Source organism: Carassius auratus, unplaced genomic scaffold (genome assembly GCF_003368295.1).
Source record: "Carassius auratus strain Wakin unplaced genomic scaffold, ASM336829v1 scaf_tig00019252, whole genome shotgun sequence".
Classification (NCBI taxonomy): domain Eukaryota; kingdom Metazoa; phylum Chordata; class Actinopteri; order Cypriniformes; family Cyprinidae; genus Carassius; species Carassius auratus.
In genome coordinates, this window is record NW_020524940.1 from 430,151 (window position 1) to 442,500 (window position 12,350).

General features: G+C 39.8%; 1 protein-coding gene across 1 annotated transcript in view; it reads left to right on the plus strand.

Annotated features, from left to right (window-relative positions):
- The first annotated feature begins 1,387 nt into the window (after window positions 1-1,387).
- Window positions 1,388-12,350, plus strand: part of LOC113076187 (collagen alpha-1(XXI) chain-like) — a 34,026-nt gene continuing 23,063 nt past the window's right edge. The window contains exons 1-15 of the mRNA XM_026248848.1: window positions 1,388-1,593; window positions 2,365-2,922; window positions 3,963-4,128; window positions 4,215-4,440; window positions 5,003-5,176; window positions 5,414-5,491; window positions 6,056-6,067; window positions 6,154-6,246; window positions 6,336-6,389; window positions 6,480-6,533; window positions 6,744-6,797; window positions 7,034-7,087; window positions 7,437-7,484; window positions 8,165-8,218; window positions 8,321-8,374. Of these exons, the coding sequence (XP_026104633.1) occupies window positions 1,512-1,593; window positions 2,365-2,922; window positions 3,963-4,128; window positions 4,215-4,440; window positions 5,003-5,176; window positions 5,414-5,491; window positions 6,056-6,067; window positions 6,154-6,246; window positions 6,336-6,389; window positions 6,480-6,533; window positions 6,744-6,797; window positions 7,034-7,087; window positions 7,437-7,484; window positions 8,165-8,218; window positions 8,321-8,374 (1,761 nt within the window). The 5' untranslated portion in view covers window positions 1,388-1,511. The remainder of the gene's footprint in view (window positions 1,594-2,364; window positions 2,923-3,962; window positions 4,129-4,214; window positions 4,441-5,002; window positions 5,177-5,413; window positions 5,492-6,055; window positions 6,068-6,153; window positions 6,247-6,335; window positions 6,390-6,479; window positions 6,534-6,743; window positions 6,798-7,033; window positions 7,088-7,436; window positions 7,485-8,164; window positions 8,219-8,320; window positions 8,375-12,350) is intronic.

Sequence of the window (12,350 nt, forward strand, 5' to 3'; positions counted from 1 at the left end):
TAACTATATTCTAAAATCAGGTAGTCTCAAGATGTGCTTTTGTTTGTTTTTTGCACTCTCATACATACTCGATAATTTGAGCTTGCACATCGTTAAAACAAACATTATGATATTTTTGTAGACGATAAATATTACACACCCCAGTTTAACACAGTTCATCAGCTCCCACTGAACTCAACTTTGGGATCTCGACTTCTGCTGGCTTCTTCTCTGTTTAATCTTCATCATAGTTTAATGGGACAGCGCTTCACTATAAGGAGTGATTCCTTGTGTTCTGTTTGCCAAAGACAATGTCATCATCTTGGTCAAGCATGCTTTGCCTCAGAAAAACCCTTGCAAACTAGACAAACATTTTGTGCAATGTGTGTTTTGAAAGACTGGCTGTTTGACATATTCTAACATGCAATTAATCTAATCTAATCTTTACACTATGATACTTTTTGCACAGAATTATTAAAGCTAAATTGTCATGATTTATGAAATGTTTAGGCATTGATGAATGATGCACTACAACAAGTGTTTTCTGTAAGTACATGTTTCCATGTAATGTTGGGAATACCATGTTTATTTTCATGCTGTGTTCACCATTTTATTTTTTGCTTACACTGTTATTTTCTTCGCTGCAGTCTGTGGTCTGTTGGGCAGCATTGTATGCTAAATGAGAGCTTGTAGACTTCACTGAAGCGAAGCGAGAAAATAAGACCACATGTCGTTTGGTACCAAGCAAAACCAAGGAGACTTTTATATGATTGATTAAAAGGGAATTGTCGTAGTCTGTAAAGTTATAGAGGGCCTGTTGCTTGGCCAATGAAACCTTAACAAAATAGCCAGACACATGTTGTTTTAGTTATATAAATGCATGCATATTATTTAGGGTGGGTCTGGTTGACGTATGAATCTTGCAGGCATTTATAGAGGAATGTAAAAGTTTGGGTAGGGTTTTGGTTTAAATTTGAACACATTTTAATAAAATATGAGTGGTGCAAAAGTGACCAGCAAGATGTTGCATTTCTAGATAATTGCTGCACTCAGATATGATACTATAATAATAACAAACCACTAATTATTATTATTATATTTTTTTTCAAGATTTTCTTTTTTTTTTTTACATCATGCAGAAGTCATTAGTTATGAAACGTAGCTAGGTTGATTTTAGGAAAATGGGACAAACGTCTCCTAATATAATGATGCAATGCAAAAGTCCTTTCCATTATTCTGTAATAAACGTTTAATTTGAGAAGTAATTACTTGATTGTTTCTGAGAACGCATCTTAACACCCCTGTGGACAACTGTGCACTGATCTGATTAGCTTAAGTAAGAGTGTAACATCAGAGGTATAATCAAATGAAACAGCCATCTTTAAGTAATTATGTAAGCAAACTGATTATTAACTCTTTAGAATAATTATAGATGTTACTCTGCATCCAAAACAAACACATTTTAATGTTCTTCATTTAACAGGGATCTGAAGATTGACATTGTAGAGAAAGGAGCTGCACTTTTGTTGGGAATGTCGTGGATTCTGAAGTCTTTCCCAGCACTGCTGTTCCTGGTGTACTCGCACGCAGCAGAGGGCGATGATATTCGAGCAGGTATTACCTTTTTTACTTGATGTGTGAAAATCAACTATGATTGTGTAAACTTTTGAGTTAGATGATCAGGGATAAATCATACTTGTTTTTTCTTCTGGGAAACATTTAAGTATCTTATGTAACTTCTGAAGGGTAGTTCTAGTTTCTGTCCATCTAGTACATACAGTATACCATTCCATTATGAAATTACATTTTTGTTTGGTTCAGTAGGTTTTGATAGAAAATCTAAATATGAAGTGTAACATTTTGAGCATTATACAGTCAAAAAAACTATTCAGACACCAGATATAATTTTTTATAAATACATCAGTGGACTAGCAGTAAAATTGATTAAAAAAAATGGGATCAAAAATGATTCACAACTTTGTTGTGCTAATTGCTAATGCAACCTTTTTATACCACAAACTGAACACAATTAAGCATTGCTTGGTAATTGGTTGAGCTAAACTGGTATGATCTATTTGTGTATTTTAGATTTAACAGCTGACACAAATACACAAATAGAGATAATAACAATTTAGCTCTATTCAACCAAATTCATTACAATCTTTTCTATCAAAGTTATCTGATATTTTAAGGATGAATTTGTTCTGACACAGTTTAACTCTAAGTTCTTGTCATATTTTATAACCATTTCTAAACAGTAGCGAATAAATCCTAATAATGTGAGAAATGTTGAAGGTGTTTGAATACATGTTAGTTTGAATGTAGATGAATATTTGTCCTTCTGTGGTATTTAGCTCTGTCCCAGTTCTTGTCCTCATCTTGCAGGCTGCAGCACTGCTGTGAATGACCTGGTCTACATCATGGATGGCTCCTGGAGTGTGGGAAGTGACGACTTTGAGACAGCCAAGCTCTGGCTAGTCAATGTCACCAGTGGCTTCGACGTGAGTTCACACTACTCGCAGGTGGGTGTAGTACAGTACAGCGACTCCCCCAGGTTGGAGATCCCTCTCGGTCTCCACAAGACCACTCGAGATCTCATTAAAGCCATTGAGGACATCAGCTATTTAGGTGGCAACACGCAGACGGGCCGTGCCATCAAGTTTGCCGTGGACCACGTCTTTGCATCTTCGCAACGAAGTGACGTGAAGAACCGCATTGCTGTAGTGGTGACTGATGGAAAGTCGCAGGACGATGTTATGGATGCTAGCATTGATGCGCGAGCACAAGGGATTAAAGTGTTTGCGGTGGGTGTCGGGACGGAGATCACCACATCAGAGCTAGTGACCATCGCCAACAAGCCAGAGGGTGAATACGTGCTGTATGCGGAGGACTACACCAATATCGACCGTATCCGTGATGCTATGGAACAGAAGCTGTGTGAGGGTGAGATTTGCATGCGTGTGAGCCTACCCATAAACATTTACCACATTAAAACTAGGTTTTGGGATTATCAGTCAACTCTTGGGCGTGCAGTTCTATCAGTGACCACCAAAACACCACAGTCCATTCATGCCCAGTGACAGGGAAAGCCACAAAGCTTGTGGGCCAAACCAGCGGCATGATGCATGGCAGGGAGGAACTGTGGGTGAATGGTAACAGGAACCAGATTAGGCTTTACCCAATGCCAATGCAGCTGGCAGCTCTGGTTTGGACAGACAGTTGTCACTAGTGGCAGGCGTGTAGTTTCTCCAAACCAAAGCAATTACAAACATACACCTTGTCATTTGGCGCAAAAGAGTCGGTGCAAGGTGTCAAAGGTACAAAAGTGGTACTTATGTAGGTACAGTAGGTTCCCCCCAAAAATTAACACACTATTATGACTTACTTTTATTCAAAAGCAGTGTTGGGGATAACGCATTGCAAGTAATGTAATCTTTTTCAAGTAACTAATATCGCATTACTTTTTAATTTACAACATATCTGAGTTACTTTTTCAAATAAGTAATGCAAATGACTTTATTTTCCCATGTATTCACTGACAGCTCTCCTGTCCCTGTATTTAGAGATATCAGGAGTTAATGCAGAATCATTTCCATCAGCCTGAGGATTGTTCATTCCACTTTTGGTGTGAAAGAGCCTTTACAGTCACCAAAAATAGAACATTTTGGTCTCGTATCATAAAAAAAATATTAAAAAATAAATTTCAAATAAGCAAGGCCATCCAAGGTGACACAAAGTAATGCAATAGTAATGTAGCACATTAATTTTCATAAAAAGTAACTAAATAATGCAATTAGTTACTTTCTGAAGAAATACTGCAATGCATCACGTTCCATTAAAAAAGTAACCAATTAATGGAATCAATCACTTTTTTAAGAAGAAACACGATACAGTAATGCTTGACTCTCAATAAAAGTTACTACATAATGCAATTAGTCACCTTTTAATGTTTTGATGACCATGTTAAATGTGTTCCTCTGCAGAATCTGTATGCCCCACTCGTATTCCTGTGGCTTCCCGTGATGAGAAAGGCTTTGAGCTGATATTGGGCATGAAGATCCATCAGAAAGCCAAGAAGATCCAGGGCTCATTAGTGTCGGAGGCAGCGTATCTGCTGGACAAGAGTACCGACATCACCGAAAACACAAGGTTGCTTTTAAGCCAAATGCTAATTTTGATCATCATAAAGATTTAGTATGTGTTTACCATCTGTGGTTTTTAATCAATGTTTTAAGGGAGATTTTTCCCGAAGGTCTTCCTCCCTCCTATGTGTTTGTGTCGACTCTGAGGCTGAGAGGGTCTTCAGGTCAGGAAAAGCTGGACCTGTGGAGGGTCCTGTCTAAAGACGGACAGATCCAGGCGGCTGTCACACTCAACGGACTGGCCAAATCTGTCATCTTCACTACCACAGGCACGGTTAACGAGGAACAGAGAGTTACTTTTGATGCACAAGGCATTAAGGTGAGTGAAATCTACCAGCAGCTTGTAGAACATTCTCCTTTTATACAAATGTGAATCGCTGCATTTTGTCATTAACCATCCTTATACCAATGCAACAGATCTAGCTACTTAAACAGAAGTTTTCTTACATCAGTTTAGACAGCAGAATGTAGTCAAAATAAGCTGCTTCATGACATGTTTCCTTTAAAACTGTGACTTGGCTGAGACTTTGTGCAATTTCCTGTTCAAAATCCCATGACACGTTTCCACTAAAGCTCCTCACTTATACATTTAAATAGAAATGTTTTCATGTTCTCTGCTCCAGCAATTATCATCTTGTACCTGTTCCATGTCTTCTTCTGCTCTCAGTGGTTGTGTGTGATGTTTTGTGCTCAGTGGAGTCTTGCCAAGAGCCCTTTCCCTCCATCCCAGCGCCTCATTCATGCAGAACAGCTTGTTCTGGAAAACTGTCAGACTCTTGTGACATTCATGAGTGTTTGTGCACACCTTAGTCTATATTCATCTTTTCAGTGTGTCTTCAATCAGCACAGACCCATTTCTCAGAGTCTGAAACGTCCCACAGGCTCTTTATGATGGAGGCTGGCACCAGCTGAAGGTTCTGGTCAGACCCAGACGTGTCTCCTGTTTTCTGGATGACCATCAGGTCCAGGATGAGGCTCTGGATGCTGTGGTGCCCATCTTCATCAACGGGAAGACTCAGATCTCCAAACGCTCCGGCTCCGACGCTACACTTCCTGTAAGTACAGTAGCTTCCTGTAGTGTACCTGAACACTGGATATTACTGTCAGTGAAGTACAGTATGGATCAGTGCTGGGGGTAACACATGACAAGCAATGCAATCAGATGACGTTTTTCAAGTAAATAGCTAAGTAACTTTTAAGTAAATGACTCTCAAGACTCAATTGTCTTTTGTTTATAATTGCTGTTTCGAGAAACCTAAATGTTTCTTCTGGTTTCTCGTTGACCGCCGCAGACAGAAATCCAGAAACTGAGGCTTTACTGTGACCCCGAGCAGAGCGAGCGAGAGACAGCATGTGAGATCTACTCTGTGGTGAGAAACTGAACACTACTGTTGTGTTGTAGCTAGGATCTGACTGACTGTGATGTAGGACTGGGCTTTTTACATTTTAGTACTTCTGACCAACAGTTCCTTATTAAACACTCAACAATCTGTTACATATCTAGAAAAGGCTATGCACTTTTGTAATGGGAATCATCGGCAGGTAATACACATCAGATAAACCCTGAGCAATGATATGCTTCTGTAGACTTCATTTAAACATTAAGAAATGTAAAAAGAAACAAGAAAAAAATAAAAAATATAGAGAGAGAGACAGACCTTCAACAGATTTTCCACTTTCATAAAGCGTTGTGAATGTGGTACTCAAGTCTAAATAATCCCTGTACCCTTAAACAACTTCACTTTGTGTTTCACAGTCCAGACTTTTATTCTTAAGATTCAGAGAGAGAGAGAGAGAGAGAGAGAGAGAGAGAGAGAGAGAGAGAGAGAGAAGTGTAATATAAAGTCAGAACTGGAAGATGCAAACACACAATTCTGAGAAGAAAGCTGAAGACTTTGAATCTAACTCTTCTTACTCTCCTTGTTGTTTCACAGGATGATGAGCGGGTAAGTTAGCATTTGACTCTTTCTCTCACAGTTTTACTCTCATTTGAAAGGATGTATGTGTTATCAGTCTGTGCGGCTCTGTCTAGTGTCCCCTGGATCGTGAGCCCACCGTCGACACTGAAGAGTCCTGCGACTGCAGCAAAGCCCAGCCAGGTCCTCCAGGACTTCCAGGACCCAGGGTCAATCACAATCTCACTCATCGTTCCTTCTCAACTGCATACAGTCACTTCTAAGACGCTTATTTACAGCCAAAGTCTGATCTCAACAGGGTTTTCGTGGAGAGAAGGGAAGGGAAGGACCTCCAGGCCCAGATGGTAAGCCTGTGAGTAAACCCCCTAAATTCAGGATTTGTGTCTGTTCCTGGCTTTTCTGTGTGAACTAGGTTTATTAAATAAGTGCTTTGTCAATAAAGGGACCCCCAGGTTTAAGAGGAGAGCCAGGAGATCCAGGTTTATCTGGAGAAAAGGTGAGATGTTCTTATGTTTCAATACTAGGGCCCTGTGATTCCTGTGATGCAGAACACATGGACAGACTGCGTCATCAAGACATTAAAATGGAAATTACTGTATAATGCAGAATCTCACACATAAATAATGGATTTCATAGGGCCCTGCATATCTAAGCGTATAGCTTTTTCTTTTGAAGTAGAATATTATTTTGTCTTCCTCTCTGTCAGGGCGATGTGGGTCGACTGGGGCTGAGAGGAGACCCAGGACCTCAGGGTTTAAAAGTGAGTCTTGCATTGGGAGAAATGGTAAAATAATCCTCCTCACTTCACACCCTTCCTAGCAAAATAATCATTTTTGGAAAGCAAGCAGAAGCTTTTAGATCCTCATTCTCAAATTTAGATGAAACAAACATTTGGCAGGATTAGAGCCTCTTCCCACTTCGGTGGAGCGTGATGCTCCCAATCTCGCTTCCTAATTAGCAGCTTTTACTCTTTGCTCTCCTTTATTTTATTCCCAGGGTGAACAAGGGGATCCAGGGCTGCCAGGGAGACCGGGGCCGCCGGGACCCAAGGTAAGAGCAGCTCTGTGTTGAACGGCTCAGTGTTTGACAGAGGAACAGCCTGACAATCTCCATCACTGCACACAGCAAGTGCAGAAGGGCCAAATGCATTACTGGAGACAAACTTTTGGAAAATCTACTTTTGTGCAAAACATTCTGTGCATTTACATGCACTTGTTATTCTTAAAGTCTACAACCATTTTCCTTTATTGCCATAAAGTTATAAACAGCTTGAGCATAAACTGATTAACACAGCTCCAATGTTGTTGTTTTTAAACATTGCCAGCTCATTGGATCATCATGTAAACCGTTCTTATATAGTTATCAGCACACATGGAAACTAACTGTCTTTTTGTTTCAGGGAGCACCAGAACAAAATGCTGGCACAGTTGGATTGCCAGGAAAAAAGGTAATAATATTTATAAATATATAATATTTCACTCCAAAATCAAAGGAAACAGATGATAAATTATGCACAACTTTAATTCTGACTTCTAAATCAAATGGTTTAACGACATAAATTGTTTTGTAAAGTGCATGCATTATTGGTAATATCTGTTGTACTTTCTTTTGATTATTGCTCATTCATATAAGAAATGATTGCATTACATTTTGTTTCGTTTAATAGTATTTGTTCTGTAGTTCAAATTTACAGTAAAATACTGTAATATGTCATTTGATTTAACATTACTTTTTTTGATAGAGTGGTAATACAATGGTAATATCCTTTTAGAATAATTCAGGAAAATGACTCAGAAATAAATGTCAAGATGCACTACAGACATGACATTTGGGGAGAAAGTAAAGGGACATTAACACAACTGATGGTCACAAAGAGATAGTGTACCTAAAAATGAAAAGAAGTCAAAGTGAAGTCAAACCATCATTCTTTAAAATATCTTCTGTTCTGATCCACATAATAAAGCAAGGATGAGTGAAGGATGACAGAATATATATTTTTTGTCTGGACTGTCCCTTTAAATGTCATTCTAATAAATATTGTAAATTACTATATACTACTATAAATAAATAAGCAGTGTAAAGCCCTTTCAAAACATGATATTGAAATACACCTGTACTTTTAAACAGGGTGAGCAGGGGGAGAAAGGAGAACGAGGACCTCCTGGAGAGCCTGGTCCAAAGGTAATGTAGTTTGATTTATATGACATGCCAGAAATTTTATTGAACCAGACGGTATCCTCTAAATATGTGTCAATATTATCCTGAAAACGTGTGTTTCTTCAGGGGACACCAGGACTCTCTGGAAAGGATGGAGCGGCTGGTCCTGCTGGAGCAAAGGTGAGTCTGAGCGCTGTACAGTGTGTACTCTCACCGCTGATCATTGCTGACAAAGGCTTTCTGAAATACCATGTGATTAATACACAGATATTTATAGGTCGACATTTGTCAGACGTGGAAGTTAGGAGAGGTTAGTCATTATATTTACATGTTAGATCAGTTATTCTCCATGGTACTTCTGCATTATAAAAAAAGAGATCTTCAGCATTAATACACAGAAAAAAAGTGAAAGAAAAGAGAAAAAGCTGGCAACAGTGTGTCAGAATAGCTAAGAGTGTGACATGCTAAACTCATTTGTATTTTTAGATCTGTATTTTTGAATATTCGTGTTTTGTGTTTGTGCCATTTATCCATTTTTTTTTAAAACAGCCCAGCATTAAAAATAAATAAATAAATAATAATAATAATAATAAATAATTCTGCTGCTTTGCAAAAAAAGCCTAATATTATTTAATTTGATGATGCAATGAGTGAAATTAGTTAAAAGTATTAATAAACACCTTCTATCATGTCCATTTTTCCACAAAACAAGAATAAAGATATTTAAATATCTGCTTTAATGCACTTGTTAAAATAACAAAGTCAAATGTCAAAAAAGTTAAAAAAAAATAATGACAAAAATAACAATTTGAAATGATTGTTTATCTTACGATATGCAAAGGAGAGGAACACGATTTTTAAAAAACAGTAAAAGCTGAAATCATCTGTATTTTCTGTCAACCTCGAAATCAGGACTAGAAATAAAATAATGTCATGCATGTTAAAATGGAGCAAGAGTTGATTGAACAGTTATAATCTGGCTCAGATTCAGACAAGACGGTGTTTGTGCAGTTTTCTGCTGATTAATGGAACACACAAGACTTCTTCAACACACAACTGGTAGTAGAAAGCAGAAATGCATCATAATTTGTTACCTTATTATTTTTATTTTAATCAGCACATCCTATTTAATAAGAAAGAACTGTTGGATTTTATCCAACAAATATGTGGTCTGTACTTAATAATAATAATAATAATAATAATAATAATAATAATAATAATAATAATAAAATATTTTAGTCTTATTATAAAAATCTTTTTTTATATATTAATTTCAGCCTTTATTTTAATTTGAATATTTTTTTTATTTTAACCATTAATGTATTCTTAATTTTAAAACAATTTCCACAGTACCTATATACACAAATTATTTTATTTTTAATGCCAAAAAATAAAAATAAAAAGTAGGGTAACGAGGGGATCTGAAGTGTAACTCTGAGCTCACAGCTGCTGCTGTTAATGTTAAACCTGCTGGCTTCTGTCTGCACCCATCGAAATCATGCTGTGCATCTCTACAGCGTTATATGATTTTACTTCATAATGACTGCCTTGAGTTTTTGAGTATAAAGCATAACCAAAGAGCCCAGGCTTGTTACCCATCATCTGGTCGTGAGGTCCTACTTAGATGCCACTGGGATAATAAATAATGTGCATTTGCCTTGATATAGTTTCAAGGAACATTGCACTGGGTAATAGTTTACAGAAACTAAACAGTCGTTACAGTCATGTCTGGCTCAAAGTTTGTCTGTCAAGTTATGCAATCTTTATAAAGCAAGACTAATGACTCTCTCCTGCAAATTAGTCATCATTTTCTGTAGGAAAGAGGAAATGTATATTTGATTTTCCAGAACCGAGCCACTGCAGAAAGAAAAGAAAAAAAAAAAGAAAAGAAAAATGTTCTTCACATGGTACCATTCAGAAATAATTAAGAAATCAATTGTTAAACCTAAATAATACATCTTTAAAGCTGTGGAAATTAGATGAGGTCATTAATCCTCTTTACAGGGGCGAAAATCTCATCTAAATACAATAAACAACATTTCTTACGGACAAGTTTTGAAGGGGACACCAATAAAACAGGCAAAATTGTACTTAAGATATGTGTACAGAGAGGAAAGCCTTAATATTGCATGGAGCCCGTTCCATTATCCTTCTTCTCAAGGTTTCTTTTTGGTTCAATGAAAAAGCTGACTAAATTGACGAAAACATTCTTCAAAAAATTTTTTTGCAATGTTTTGAAAGTTGTTTACACGATCAAGCCACCAAAAGCTGGGTTTGAGACTAAACGCCAAAAAGAGTGTGCTTTCTCCAGTTCACAGAACCACCTATCTTGGCATAGTGTGGATTTCGACCACGATGCAGGCACGTCTGTCTCCTGCTCCCATCAAGTCGATCCTCACATCAGTCGAGATAGTCAAAGAAGGCCAGTCACTCACTGTCAAACATTTTCAGAGATTGTTAGGTCTGATGGCAGCTGCGTCCAATGTGATCCCTTTTGGCCGGCTGTACATGCGACTCCTACAGTGGTGGCTCAAGTCCAAGGGCTTTTCCTGAGGGGGAATCCACTTTGAGATATCAAGGTCACGATCCCTTCATGCCTTAGACATGTGGAAGAAACGTTGGTTTCAACCTCGGCCCGGTGCTGGGAGCTCTTTGTCGCCGTTTAACGCTAGTGACAGACGCGTTCCTCACCGGTTGGGGTGCGGTCATGAGTGGCCACCCTGTCCGTGGTCTGTGGAGTGGTCGCCATTTGACATGGCACATCAATTGCCTAGAGATGCTAGCAGTCTATCGAGCATTGAAACATTTCCTCCCAGACCTGAGAGGTCATCATGTGTTGGTGCGCACTGACAACACATGAGTGGTCTCTTATATCAATCACCAGGGAGGTCTGCGTTCGCGCCCCTTGTACAAGCTGGCACACCAAATCCTTCTGTGGTCCCAGGACAAACTCCTCTCGCTCATAGCAGTGTATATTCCTGGGAGATTGAATGTGGGAGCAGACATACTGTCGAGGCAGGGGCCGAGGCCTGGGGAATGGAGACTTCACCCAGAGGTGGTGAAGCAGATATGTAGAGTATTTGGCAGGGCTCAAGTAGACCTATTTGCGACTCAAGCGGCATCACAATGTCCCCTTTGGTTCTCTGTAGTCCATCCAGCTCCTCTGGGACTGGACGCTATGGTACAGACCTGGCCGAGGCTTCGTCTGTACACCTTTCCCCCCACCGCTCTGCTCCCGGGAGTTCTTGCGTGAGTACTCCGGGACGGGGTCCGTCTGTTATTAGTAGCCCTGTTCTGGCCGGACCGAGTATGGTTCTCAGATCTAGTCTCACTCCTCGACGGCTCTCCATGGGAGAAACCGATCAGGACAGACCTACTCTCACAGGCGCAGGGCACGATAATTCACCCTCGCCCGGAGCTGTGGAAGCTGTGGGTGTGGCCCCTGAGGGGGCAGAGCTCCCTCCTCCAATCCAGAGCTCCATCTATGAGGAAACTGTACGCCCTGAGGTGGAAACTCTTCACCTCATGGAGCAGAGACCGCCAGCTTGACCCTGTTAACTGCCCAGTTGGTGCAGTTCTGGAGTTTCTACAAACCAGGCTCTCTGCGGCGTTAACTCACTCCACCTTAAAGGTGTACGTGGCGGCCATAGCTGCTTACCGTGTCCCTTTCAATGGTCAGTCAGTTGGTAGACACCCCCTAGTTACACGTTTCCCCCGTGGTGTGCTGAGGCTGAGACCTCCAGTACGGTCCTGTATTCCCCCCTGGGATTTGGTTGTGGCTTTAGAGGCTCTTTGTAAAGCTCCATTTGAGCCAATACAAGATATCTCAGATAGACATCTGACGCTTAAAACTGCCTTGTTACTGGCTATCACCTCGCTAAAGAGAGTTGGAGATCTTCAGACCCTTTCAGTGGCCCCTACTTACCTAGACTTAGCATTCTATACCTTCAAGCGGGTTATGTTCTGAAGGTTCCCTCTGTTAAACCACAACCTATTGTACTGTAGGCCTTCTGCCCTCCTCCCTTTCGGGCACATACTTTTATAGCTTCCTGGTCGCTACGTCACCCCGCCCGTGATGTCAGGCCCTTCCGTTGGACAGATTGCACACATTATTCAGAGTCGTTCTCGTCAGGGACGTTCCCCAAAGTGCTCGACG